General features: G+C 39.2%; 1 protein-coding gene across 4 annotated transcripts in view; it reads left to right on the top strand.

Annotated features, from left to right (window-relative positions):
* The window catches only part of kcnip4a (potassium voltage-gated channel interacting protein 4a), a 1,101,054-nt gene that overhangs the window by 539,815 nt on the left and 547,103 nt on the right, over positions 1–14,136 (top strand). Inside the window, exon 1 of one of the 4 annotated variants that reach the window (XM_048537267.2) lies at positions 7,496–7,888. The exons of the other annotated variants lie outside the window; for them this stretch is intronic. Coding sequence (XP_048393224.1) covers positions 7,831–7,888 — 58 coding nt within the window. The 5' untranslated portion in view covers positions 7,496–7,830. Of the gene's footprint in view, positions 1–7,495; positions 7,889–14,136 lie in introns of those variants that run through there. 4 annotated transcript variants of the gene reach the window in all.

Here is a 14,136-nt window from a genome sequence, read left to right as displayed (position 1 = left end):
GGTCCCAGACTGAGTCTAACTGGTGAATTTTCAATATTATTCAAGTCCCAAAGGCAACTTGGCATGATGGGACTGTATGCAGATGGACATGGTTATGTTTTTGAGTCCTATTACCCTTTTTAGCCAAAGATATATTTTAGACTAAACTTCCAACTTCATTTAAGCCATGAAATGGGTGGTTTTAGACTTGCCACCCACCTTAAGTGTCAACTAATTTATTAAAGAAGGAAATGGGCAGATGAATAATAGCAGAAAGAGAACAGAAATTTACAATTGCAGTTAAATTTTACTAGCTTCAGCACAAAGGAAAAATATGGTTTACAATTCTAGTGCTAACGTGTTGTTGAGAATTAAATCCCTACACTGCAGTCTTTGGCTTGTTTCATTCTCCTTAGAGCTTGCAGTAAAATTAATTGATTTGAAAAGCTGTGTGTCATAAACACCCATGAAAACAGTCACTGAAGCCTACTGGTAATTTAAATATCTGTTCATTTGAAAGCTGATAAATATGTCTTTCAACAAAACACACCAAGTGAAGTCTTTATCATTTTGTGGCTACCAAGAGATGAAGGAAGTTACCCAACTATCCATTATAGTGGAGAAGATGTTATTATACCATGAGACATATAAGTAGCCATTCGGCCCATTGAGTCTGCTCTTCCACTAACTGAGATCATGGCTGATCTGATCATCCTCAACTTCACTTTCCTGTTTTTTCCCCAAAATTCTTGATTCTCTTACTCATTAAAAATACGTCTATCTCAGCCTTGAATATGCTGAACAACCCAGCCTCAACAGCCATTTGCGGTTAAGAATTCCTCAGATTCACTACCCTCTGAAAAAAAAATCCTCCAAATCTCTGTCTAACTGAGTGACCCTTTTCCCTGAGATTATGCATTCTGGTCCTACATTCTCTCACAAGAGGAAATAACAACTCTGCATTTACCTTGTTAAGCCCGCTAAGAATCTTGTATGTTTCACTAAGATTGTCGCTCCTTCTTCTAAACTCTATTGAGGCCCAAAATACTCAGTTCATGCTGAATAGGACAGTATCTGCATACCCAGGCTCAGCACAGTGAAGATTATCTGGGCTGCCTCCAATGCCAATAAATCTTTCCTCAGGTAAAGGGACAAAAACTGTTCACAGTATTCCAGCTGTAAACTGACAGGTGTGTTACATAGTTTTAGTAAGTCTTCCCTATTTTTATGCTCTATTTCCTTTGAAACAAAGATCAATATTCCATTTGCCTTCCCTTTTATGTGCTGAAATTGAATGATAGCCTACTGTGATTCACATATGAGAACCCCAAATCCTTTCCTCATTTAAATCATATCCTGCTTATCCAAAGTGTAAAATCTCACATTTCCCACATATCCCAAATTTTCAGCTTCTGGCTTAAGCTGTCTACATCTTTCTATACAGTCTTTTTGTCACTGTTGCTACTTGCCATCCCACCCATTATTGTGTCATTCACTATATTGCTAAATGAAATTCACTTGCCTCAACCACGCCATTAAATATATAGTAAATGATTGTAGCCCAAGCATTAATCCCTGTGACAATCCACTAGTTACAGTGGAAATGCAACCCTCTGTCCACTATTAGTTAGCCAGTCCTCTATCCATGCTACTATCATACCCCAAATCCAAAAGCTGTTATCTTATATAGTCTAATGTGTGGTACCTTATCCTTAGCCTTCTGGAAGCCCACATAAAGATGCACACTACTTCCCCTTTGTTTCTTTTTGATAAATGGTGTCAGCAACATTGCATTTTTATAGTGTGCAAAGTGCCTTTTATGAAGTTTCCAAATTGTATCAACATTAATGCATAAATATATTTCAAGTGACAAAGGCACTTACACGTATCTTTTTGCATGCCAAGCCTTGGTGAGTGTAGAAAATGCACTTACTCTTTTTTAGTGTGGTTTAAGAAAAATGTCAGAATACTTGGACCCTTGGAAATAATTATAGACTTTTAAAAAAAACTTAAATGCAGCATGGCCATTCTTTTTAAATCGTTGGTGAAGAACAGCATCATGCGACAATTTGACATGAATTACATCAAGAGATTTGACGACAAGTTGTTAAAAACCATGATGAAAATCAGAGATTTTAGGAATCATATTAGAGGAGCAGAGAACTGAAAAAGCAAGAGTTTAAGGTCTAGACATCTAAAAGGCAGAGCCAATGGAAGAGCCATGAAAACAGAGATACTGAAAAAGTCACAATGACAAATATACAGAGATCTTGTCTGATTTTTGCATGATAAAAATCTTACGCTGCACAACATAGAGAGACAGTGGAGAATGCAATGAACATAATGTGAATTAAGAAATGCCTCAATATTTTGAGACCTAGCATGGAATAATAATGTAAGTTTCTAGAACATAGAGAGATTCAACTATGTAACATAGTAGTCTCAAGCTGAATCTGAATAAGCAGAAATCCAGGGGAGAAGAAAAGGAATGGATTATAGGTTTGAGTAAATAAAAGATCAGCTATCAATTTTATAACTAAAGAAGACATGTAAAGTGATTTGTTGATGTTTCAGGAAAAGTATTTCAGGTTCAATAAAAACAAACTATTTCCACAAGTTGAGAACAAAGGAATAGAGTTTACATGTGATAAATTTAAAACAGTGATTATAAGAAATAATGTCACCTCAGGAATTCCAAGTTTCCTGACTATTTTTAAGAACCTACTGGAGTTTCAGATGAATTACCTATTCAACTAACCACAAAAAGTTAAGTCTGGTAATAAAGAGCATTATTACCATTCTAACAATGTGATCATTTTTAATACTTCATCTTCAATAGTTCAATAAGGCAATGATTGAAACTTCATTTCTACAGTTATCAAATTGCTCTTAAAGATTTGAAAACTGTCAAATAATATTTTTATAGTTTTCTTTCATTTTCAATCTTTTTTTTTCTCCTTCTCAATTCAATATTTCTCTATTGCTATATTTCTCCTTATGTAACTAATTTAAGTCAGATCCACCAATTCTAATTCACGTTCCTTTCTGTCATTTCTCTGTGACTTATCAATTCTTAAAACCCCCTTGGTTAGAAATTGATGGGTGGAAGCTCACCAGGCTCTGAATGGTAAGGGCTATTGTGTGATGAATGGTAGTTTGGGGTGAGATGCTAGTCTTGACATTGAGATCATCTGGGTCACAACTTCCATCTTTGTTCAAGCACCATGGGTGAGATTCTCAGCGGGGGTGGCAAGTTTCTTACTGACTCTCATTATTGCTTGTTAAACAGCTGGTTGGTAGCCTGACTCACCATGGGTTGCAATCTTACCAAACTTTCGATAACATGAAATCCAGAGTAGGTGCTTGACAGTTTCAACTCACCGCTTGCTCCAGGAGATCCATGTTGCCATGTACAAACTGGGCAGCAGGACGTAATCTACCAGTTCCAGCCACATACACCCTTCCACCACAGACATTGGCACTCTACTTTCACAGAGGCATTGCAATTGTCTCAGCATCCTCCAAAAAAGTGGTACCATGCCCTGTGGGACAAACTGGTCTAGGAGGGCACACTGATAACCAGCAGTTTACAGCCACATTGTGTCCAGGTACCACACAGTGAACGGAACCCATCATACAGTTTCTACCAGGTTGACTGTCAGGGTGTTCTGTTGCTCTCTCAGAGTGCATTCACCTGGTGCCTATTGGCATGTCCCTCTTCACGCATACCATGCCCTGCCTCGTTGTGTCTTGTCTTGCATTGGCAAGTGGCACAGTTAGACAACTAGGCGATAGACCATGCTGTGCAGAGCTTTCAGTCAAGAGCACATACATCGTGTCATACATCAGTCTGAGTGGTCACACCAAACACAAGGAATCCGCAGCAAGCAGCAACATGCCAGTCAGTCCAAGAGGAGTAATCCACAGTAAGGTCAGTCAGGATGGTCCAGCACGGTTAGCCAACGACAGACTCCCATATCAGTCCTGAGCTTCAGTCCCAGCTCGTCGTCTAGTCAGAGTGGCGCTGCACAGTGTGTTGTGCTTCCATGCTGCAGGGAGGGGGTTGCAGTCAGTCCATTATCTCCATAGGGACCTGACCAAGAAGTTTGACTATCACAGTCAAAGGCATGTGTATCCCCAAGTCAGGCACTAACAGGTCAGGTCTCTCAAGAGGGTGGCCTTGGTCAGAACACCACAGCAATTAATGGCAAAGCATGTACTGGGAAAGAAAGGCTGAGGGAAGGGAGGTAGGGGAAAGTTAGTCAGTTTTAGTCATATGTACACAGCATAGGTAGTTACCTGTGGAAGTGTGATACCTGTAGCGCTAATGGGATAGACAGCTAGAAAGCCTGATGTCGGGGTCTCAGTGAAACATTAACGCTAATGCTGAAAGCCACCCAGGGTGGATCACTCATTGTCCTGTCAACTGTGAAGAACTGGGAGAGCATGCAATGTTGAAGCGTGGCTCTGAAGGGATTGACAATGGGGTTTTGGGGAAAGGGTGGGGTAAGTGAGCTGATTTATGAGGGAAGGAGCTGTATTTCTAACCATTCGGTGCATGTTCACTTGAGAACAACATTGTTTTCCAGCACATGATATATTTACAACGCTGGGGTGGAAGCTGCCTAGTCCCTGGACATCCTATTGCATTGACCATCTCGGTCACACTTTCCTGTCACTGTCACTTCTGGGAAGGCCCTGAGATATACACTCCTGAGCATGCAGCCAGCTGAATGGTAGGTAATGATTGGGGAGGAGCTGAGGGACTGGGGTGAAAGGTGTTGGTGTGAGCCGGTATATTCTACATGCACTGCAGCCTCCGATCCCAAATGATGTGCTTGGCATTTCTTATAAACCCTCTTCCATTGAGTCTTGTAAATGGCCAAGGATAACAAAAAATGGGACAGTTACATGAACAGTGAAGCAAAGATTTGTGAAATGTTAGAACCACTTACATACCACTTACGAAAATGCAAACATGAAAGCTTTTTCTCAATTAACTGTACAGTAAACAAACTCCTTACATCATATATAATGATCAGCAAACTATGTACAAGTTTGCCAGCATTGTCCACATGTCCTTTCTGCTGCACCCTAATGTATTATCCCACTCCATACAGGGAGTGAAGGGAGGCTGCTCTATAGTGGAGCTCTTTGATCAGACACCTTTCTTGATGTAACCTCCAATGGTTGAAGGGGAGCAAGTGGGGTGAAAATTGAGAGCCTAGCCAATTCTGCAGCTTCCTGAATGGAGACTGTCAAGAGGCTTGTGTGCGGCTCCTATTCCAGCCGGGTGCCTTCTAGCTCCTTGTGAAGAGGCTGCACCTGGACTAGGCTCAACGTTCCCTGTCCCACTTTCACCATGTCCCTCTGTGGGGCAATAGTTTGCAAGGGTTGTTAACTGTCCAGTAGCCCCTGAAGGTGCTGGGGCCTGTCCTTCCATTCCAGCCACCATCTTGTTTGTGGAGGCAGATTGCCACTAGACTGGCTTCACTGCTATGATGTGTTGACGGACTGTCTGCACTGCTACAGTGTCTGAACAAAGACAGGCAGTGAAACGAAGGTAGTGGTTATATCGCTTCAGTTTCTCAGCGATGAAGTCAGCGTGTCCCAAATGCTTGTCTACCACTGCTGCATCTCCTTGTGTATTTGCAAGAACTCCTCTGTGGCTGAGGCTACAGGGTCATTTCCTGGTCTTCAGAAGTCACTTTTCATTTGCCAAAACTTCTGTTGACCTTTATCCTTTGTCTCCTGTCACTGAGCCAATTTTGGATCACAACATGCCTCTGTGCCCTATTGGTTTTAGTTTTTCTGATCTGTCTGCAATGTGGAACCTCATCAAATGCCATCCTAAGATCCATGTGGACAACATTTACTGCAGTACCCTCCTTATTACTTCCTCAAATCATTCAGTTCGGTTAATAAGACACAGCCTTCCCTTAAAGAGGTTAACTGTTGGTCCCAACATTCACTGAAGTCTAAGCTGGTCTTGATGTCCCTTTGTGAAGTCACACTTGTGTCAAGTTATGGCAGAAAGGATTTAGAGTGGAAGGCAGTAAAAATATTCAAAACAATTTTGTAAATAGCAAGATATCTCCTTTAGCTCACGCAGAAATGTCCAACACATTGTTTCGGACAATCCAATGCAGAACAAGTGCAGTTCACCTTATCAGAAGTATCTCATTCGCATTTGATTTGATAATATCTAATGCATAATAATTTTATACTCTGCATACTTTCCAATGTTTTATCCAGTACAAAGTGTTATAGCTCTGTTGTCAAAAAACTGTTTCATATATGACAATGATCCTTTGTGGACTGTCTTTCAACCTGTTTCAATTGCTGCTTGATTAATCTTATCTCCAAGTTAATCCCTCTACTACTTTCAGCTTTACTCGTTTGCTCACAAAGAGCAATTACTGTTACACTTACATTATTTGGGAATGTTACTTGTTGCTGTGGAAACAAAATTGATAGACCTATACCCAGTCAATTTTAAATTAATTTTTGTTTATTTCTGTGGCTTCTGTCAGCATAACATTTTTCTTTATCAATATTGCAACTTCTATGCTGAAAAATGTGTGGGCTGTGCTTTTGCTCTGTGATATCTTAGTGTCCCAGTGTATTCCTGATACTTTCAGTCCTTCCACCCACCTAGTCACAACTAAGGAGCACATTTTGTTCATTTAGATTGAGAAAACCATTGTGAGTTGCAGAACACAGTGTGGTAACCTAGTAACACTGTTAAAACAGGCAAATTATGCTCTTTCATGAATCACATGACTCTTATTTTTCACTCATGATGTTGCCCTTCTTGCGACCTAAATCAGCATATTTTTAATTGTTGAATAGTAATAGAATTAAATAGTTGATGTGTGTGGAAGCTTACTGGAGCTTGTAACACAGTGATACAAAACATATAATAGCCTACACAGGAGGAAGTTAAAACTGAACATTCAATTTTGAAGATCCATTTTTTTTTCTTTTCCAATTTTCATGTTTTGATGATGCTGCTGAACCCTTCAATTAAATTACTACCTCACAACACTACTCCCAAGTGTCTCTTATTCTATAAGACTGCTGGAAATATTATCTTAAAATATGTAAGGGCATGTTGCTGCCAGGGCAACTGCCAATAAAAGCAAATTTGTTAAAAGGGACTATTTGTACTTATTTTGCAAGTTGCACATGATGAATTTTTTAAAATTGAGAAGGGTGCGAGAACCCTACCTTTCAATTATCTCAATTTACATGCACTTGAAGTTAACAAGAATTTCATTATTAGATAATACCTGAAATTGGCTTCTTTAACTTCAAATATTCCAGCAAATAAAATCTTAACACAGCTATTTTTCTGCATGTAATACTTTAATAAATAATCAGTTCATATTATTTGCATGAGAATAGAAGAGCAATTTAAACTCACGTGTTTCATGGTTGAGCAATGTAGCTAAATCAAAAGTTGTTGTGGACATTCCTCTGGAAGCATTCATGACTCGTTAAGTGACAAGTTACTGCAGATACAGTGGTACAATTAATCAAAGTGCTCCAATACAATGGCGCTAAGTCGAAATATTTGAGTAGCAGAGCTTCCACTTGTCTTTCAGCTGTGAATGAACACGTCAAAATTAAAATTCTGATGAGCAGCAGAGTTGAATAATAACATCATAGCAAGCACTCTGCAGAGTGTTGACAAAAGAAGTCTCCAAGCTTTCTGTGCACCTTTATCTCTGCTTTCAAACCGTGCTTTGATTTTTCTTTATTCACCATATCACAATCAAGACATAAACATTAGCTACACTCTGCGTGAGAAGAGCAGTGGCTGCAAGTTTTCTGATACGATCACCGAAGATGGGAGCTCTGATGGGTACTTTGTCATTCCAGACAAAAGAAAAGAGTCGACGGAAAGGTAGGCAAAGTGATGCACTTGCATTTATGATGCCATTGCTGCTGTTGGTAAAGTTTCACTTAACAGCATTAACACTTTCTGTAAAATATAAGGTATGCCGGATGCTCTGTTTCTTAGGCCATTTCTAAAATAACTACACAGTGTAATTCTAAGCGAGAAGCTTGAGTCTGCAAAATCTATAACATTGTGTCGAATACAGACTAAGGAAGGGCAGCTTTAGAAAATTTTACAATGATTGCATTGGAAGTTGCTTTGTATAAGAGGCTTTTCACATCAATTGCCCTGTTGCTCACCCATATTCCGCAGTTTTCTTGGTAATTCACTGTATAGGTCTTTCCTGCGGCTACATAAAATCATCTGTAAGCGTATTTCTATTGATATGATTACTTAAGTATATTATGTTTCAAATAATGGGATTGAGGTGGAAAGCAGCGAGTATAATTTAGAGACCAATTAATACACCAAGGCAAATGCTAAAATTTATTTATATTATTGCAATTCATGTGGTTACTTCACTCCACACCAGAAAAATGTTCGGAATGTAACCATAATTCTCATTGTGCAATCAGAATGGTAAAAACTTCAAATGGTTGAGTGGATGTTGAGTGTGATTCAAATTGCTCACTAGATTATGGAGATGAATTCTGTCTTAAATCAAAAGCCATTGCTGAAAGGACATTCCCAATGTGGTGCACAGCATCAATGAATTTACTTGCCGAACACATACATGACACATAGAAAGGAAACTGGAAGTTGCATTTTTTTTCTCCCACTTGGGTATGCCAGAATAACACTTCAGTTTTCTGCATGGTATTGATTGGATTGCACTACTTTGGTCTCTTTGTCAAACATATTATCTCTCCTGCACAGCCCAAGGCTTTAAGTTGTCATCAATGCTAAATTGTGTTTTTAAAAATTCTTAATGACTTCTTGAAGGTATTACTGTTCAAGGGAAATTATAAATCAATCAATACATCATTCGTTCTCGAAAACTTAAAACTAAAAAGAGGATGGGCCAGTTTTTCACCTTCATGGTGGGACACAGGACTCGGGCCATTTCCAACAGTGCGGACCTGCCTCCTGCCATTGTAATTCCTTTCTCAGAATAGAAGGTGACTGGAATTAGAGACTTCAGCCTCCTGTAGCAGTGCAGTATTGGAAACAGAAGGTGGTAGTTGCTGGGACAGAAATTAGAAAATCCACCTCTGTTTTCTTTTGCATCTTATGAGGAGAGGTTGATTATATTTGACCTGTACTCATTCCGGCATAAAAGAATGTGGGGTGACCTTATTGAAATATAAGAACTTTATGGACTTAGCAAGGTAGATGCAGAAAGGGTCAACATTCTCTCCCTAGTAGCATGGTGGGTCTACATCCAGCACATGGACTGCAGTAGTTCAAGAAGATGACACACTACCAGCTTCTCAAGGGCGGCTAAGGACAGTCAATAAATATCAGCTAGCCAGCGACACAAATGGCCCTAGACTGAATTAAAGAAAAGGTTGTTTCTCCTAATGAGGGCATAATCTCAGAATAAGGGGCAGCACACCACATTTAAGAAGAGATAAAGAGAAGATTCTTCCATTACAGGGTGGTGAATCTGTGGAATTCTTTTTTGTAGAGGGCTGTTGGGATTGGATTATGTAGAACATAGAACACTACAAAACAGGAACAGGCCCTTCGGCCCACAATTTTGTGCTGAATGTGACGCCAAATTAAACTAATCCTTTATGTCTGCCCTTGGTCCAACATATTCTCCATTCCTTGCACAGTCATGTGCTTATCCAAAAGTCCATTAGATGCCCCTATTGTATCTGCCTCAGCCACCAATCCTGGCAGCGTGTTCAAGACTTCCAATACTCTCTTTAAAAACCTTGCCCTGCACATCTCCTTTGAACTTTCTCCCTCTAACCTTAACTGCATGTCCCCTACTATTAGACATTTCAAGTCTGGGAAAAAGATTCTGAATGTCACCCCTATCTGCGCATCTCATAATTTTATAGAATTCTAGCAAGTTTCCCCTCAGTCTCTGATACTCCAGAGAAAACAACCCGAGTTTTACTAGTCTTTCCCTATAGCTCATACCCTCTAATCCAGGCAGCATTCTGGTAAACCTCTTCTGCACCCTCTCCAAAGCCTCCATATCCTTCCTGTAATATGGCAATCAGAATTGAGTGCAATACTGTAAGTGTGGCCTAGCCAAAGTCTTATAAATCTATAACATGACATCTTGAATCTTGTACTCAATTCCCCAACCAATGAAGGCAAGCATGCAATACACTTTCTTTACCATCCTATCTACTTGCATGGTGACTTTCAGTGAGCTTTGGATTTGAACCCCAAGATCCCTCTGTATATCAATGCTGTTCAGGGTCCTGCCATTAACTGTATTTTTCCCTTAACTTTTGATGTCCCAAAGTGCAGCACATCACACTTACCCAGATTAAACGCCATCTGCCATTTCTCCACCCATATTTACAACTGATCTATATCCTGCTGTATCCTTTGACAACCTTCTATACAATCCACAACTCCACCAATCTTTGTAGCATCTACAAAGTTACTAACCCACCCATCTACATTTTCATCCAGATCATTTATATATGTTACAAACAGCAGTGGTCTTGGTACGGATCCCTGCGAAGAACCGCTAGTCATGGATGTCAAGCTAGGAAAACACCCTTCCACCACTACCTTCTGCCTTCTATGGGCAAGGTAATTCTCAATCCAAGTGGCCAGGTCACCATGGATCCCATTGCATCTTAATTTTATGTATGAGCCAACCATGAAGAACCTTGTTGAAAGCTTTACTAAAATCCATTCACTGGAATCAGCATTTACTGCTCTGCCCTCATTGATCACCTTTGTCACATCCTTGAATAATTCAATTCAGTTTGTAAGACATGACTTGCCCTGCACAGGCTATTGAGTATGTTTGAGGCTGAAATAGACTGGTTTTTAAACTGTAACGGGAGCAATGGTCATGGGGAAAAAAACACAGGAAAGTGGATTTGAAGATTATTGGATCAGCCTGCATATCATTGAACGGTAGAGTAAATTCAATTGGAAATAGCCTTATTCTGTTCCTATGTCTTATAATCTTATTGGCCCAGTTTAACAGATTACTCTGAGGCCTCTTAACCCTTCACCTAATGTTCAATTCATAAGCCATCCATGCCATCTCACCCAATGCCTCTCAATGCTCCCTACACCCCTCAATTCTGTGTCCATTCATCCGTATCCCATACCCAAAATTTCCATCCCCCACACATGATGTATCCACTATGCAGAATTCTTACCCCATAAAATATACTGGGAAATCTTATGATGTCCATGAAACTGTCAAGATAAATAATACATTTTCCAAAACCATTTCAATAGAAGCATAATCCTAAGTAAAAACAACATAAATCTCTCATGCACTGTCTATGCCTGCACATGAAAAATAGCCATGTAGAATGACATTTTTAAAGAGCTTCGAGTGTAAATGGAACCACATCCATGAGTAACTCAAATGACAAGAGGGTATAAAACAAAAACATAGATGAGTAATATAGTTAGAATTAAATTTGTGCATAACATTTCATTGTCTTAATAGTGGTTTGTAAAATCCTTTAGCAGTGACCACACTCCGGCTTTAATTATGTTTGTCGTGTGTCTGTATCTTGTTCACTGTTTCCTGAGCCATGCAAGAACTGTAACCAAAAAAGTAGAATACCAAAGCCAGTTTTTTTTAAATCAATTCATAGATACTTAACAAACGTTTCAACATTCAAACTCTTGCTGAAGTTCCCTCAACCTATGTGTGGAAATGTTTCACCATTGCTCAAGTAACTCAGATTGATAAGCAAGGAATCAGGAAGTCTTCCCACTGGAAAGTATTGTATACCATTGCTTTAGCACTTGGAATTATTGTCAAAGCGTTGGGAACATGTGGTTAATTATTTCTCATATTTCAATAAGATGGCATTCAGCCCAATAGTACAGCCACTGCACTATTAAATTTCTGGTATATTTCTGACAGGTATAGTAAAAAAGGGAAATGAAGTGCTGGTCCTGATAATCCCTATTTCCGATAGGGAAAATAGAAACACAAAATACGAATTCCATGGGATTGCATCCAAATCACATGAATGCTTCAAATATGTCAATCAACATATTAGGCTAAGAAGACATTCAGGTATTTATGTTCTGTGTATGTGTAGCACTAAGCAGAGTCAGTACTGGGAATGAATCCTCAAGATAAATTGTTTTGCATACAGCTGAACCAATCACTTCATCAAAGAATTGCTGGAAGCCAACACAAAATTACAACATTTTTAAGAATTTTTTTTTCACATATAAGGGGTGTAGGAGTCCCCTGGCTCCACAGCACTACTACAGACTGTGTGAACAGTGAGTTGGCTTCCTCCTCCACATAATGATTGGACCAGTCTGGTCCTGTAATAACTAGCAAACTATCTCCAGAAACAAAAATAACATATAAAAAGTGATAAAGGAAGCCCTGTGGCTCCTTTTGGGTGAAGCGATGGCCTAGTGGTATTATTGCTGGACTATTAATCCGAACACCCAGATAATGTCCTAGAGACTCAGATTCAAATCCCGCTTTGCCAGATGGTGGAATTTGAATTCAATGAATATCTGGAATTAAGAATCTAATGATGACCATGAATCCATTGCCGATTGTCATAAAAACATATCTGACTCAATAATGTCCTTTAGGGAAGGAAACTACCATCCTTACCTGGTCAGGCCTACATGCGACTTAAGTCCCACAGCAATGTGGTTGTCTCTTAGAGATAGTAGGAACTGCTGATGCAGGAGAATCTGAGATAACACAGTGTGAAGCTGGATGAAAACAGCAGGCCAAGCAGCATCAGATGAGCAGGAAAGTTTGACGTTTCGGGTTGAGCCCCTTCTTCAGAACCTTTTCTTCTGAAGAAGAAGCATGTTGACCCGAAACGTCAAACTTTCCTGCTCCTCTGGTTGATTCTGAACTGCCTTCTGGGCATTTAGGGATGGGCAGTAAAAGCTGTCTAAAAGTGATGCTTCAAGGGGCAGTGTGGACTTGTTGGGCTAAAGGGCCTGTTTCCACACTGTAGGGAATCTAATCTAATCTAATCATCCTGTGAATGAACAAAGAAAAAAAATGTTTGGAGAAACATCACGTGCCCCTAGCTCCTGTTTGCCAATTGTAAACTACAATATCCATAGAATTTGGCACAGCATAGGGAGGCATGATACTTTGTTGAATATAAATATTTGGAAGGCCATTTTCCTATTTTTCTCATGTTATTTGATTGCATTTGTGTTTTAGAGCTGCCGATAGAATCAGCAAAAACTAGTCTGATCCGACATAAAATTTCTAATGCGATGACACAAACCTATGTTGTTCTTGTTTTCCACAGTGGTATTCATTGATAGATAATTGAGGATGTTGCCTTTTTTTTGTGAAATGTTTCCATTAGAATTATTACCAGGAATCAGCCAAGCTGCAGCTGACAGAAGGTGTCAGTTGGCCAGGGTGAAAACTGTGTTAATGGGGAGGATAAATACTTATGTACTGATCCAACAAAATCTTCCATAGGACTTATTCCGGTTGTGATGACTGTTTTAGAAATCAATCTTCATTTCTACACACACACACACACACACACACACACACACACACACACACACACACACACACACAGTCTAACAATTGCTGAACAAATATTGTGCATTTATTTTCAGCAAGGCACAGAATTGTGCTAGGAAATAACATTTAAGTCTATTTCCATTTACTTCTGGTCTTGTTCACAATTTATTTCTCTTCTCATTATAATTTACATGTCAAAAATTTCCCAGCCCTCGTTTGGAAATAAACTTAGACAAATCAATAATGTTAGTAATATGTACAGAATAATTTAAGTTCGGTTTTTATTATTTTCTTTAGATTTTATCAACTAAAATCAACATAAAAAGTGTCACACAGTAACAGAAATGTAGAAACTTGATTCAGAAACTTCAATAAATCCTTCAATCAGAGAAAACTAACTTCTGGGGCAGTAAAGAATAACAATGGATTGACCTATGCAAAAAAAAATCTGCATTCTTACTATCTATCTTTAAAAGTAGTTACCTATGTTCACTGGATATATTACAGAGATTCCTAAATGTATGAAAAGGTGGATGCAGTTGTAGAATTACAAACATGATTTACTGCAGAATTTGGAGAAGGTTGTATGTCCTTAAAGATTTACACAGCA

The sequence above is a fragment of the Stegostoma tigrinum genome, chromosome 1 (genome assembly GCF_030684315.1).
Source record: "Stegostoma tigrinum isolate sSteTig4 chromosome 1, sSteTig4.hap1, whole genome shotgun sequence".
Lineage (NCBI taxonomy): Eukaryota > Metazoa > Chordata > Chondrichthyes > Orectolobiformes > Stegostomatidae > Stegostoma > Stegostoma tigrinum.
Note: the sequence above shows the minus strand (reverse complement) of the source record. Positions and strands in the feature narration are given on the sequence as shown.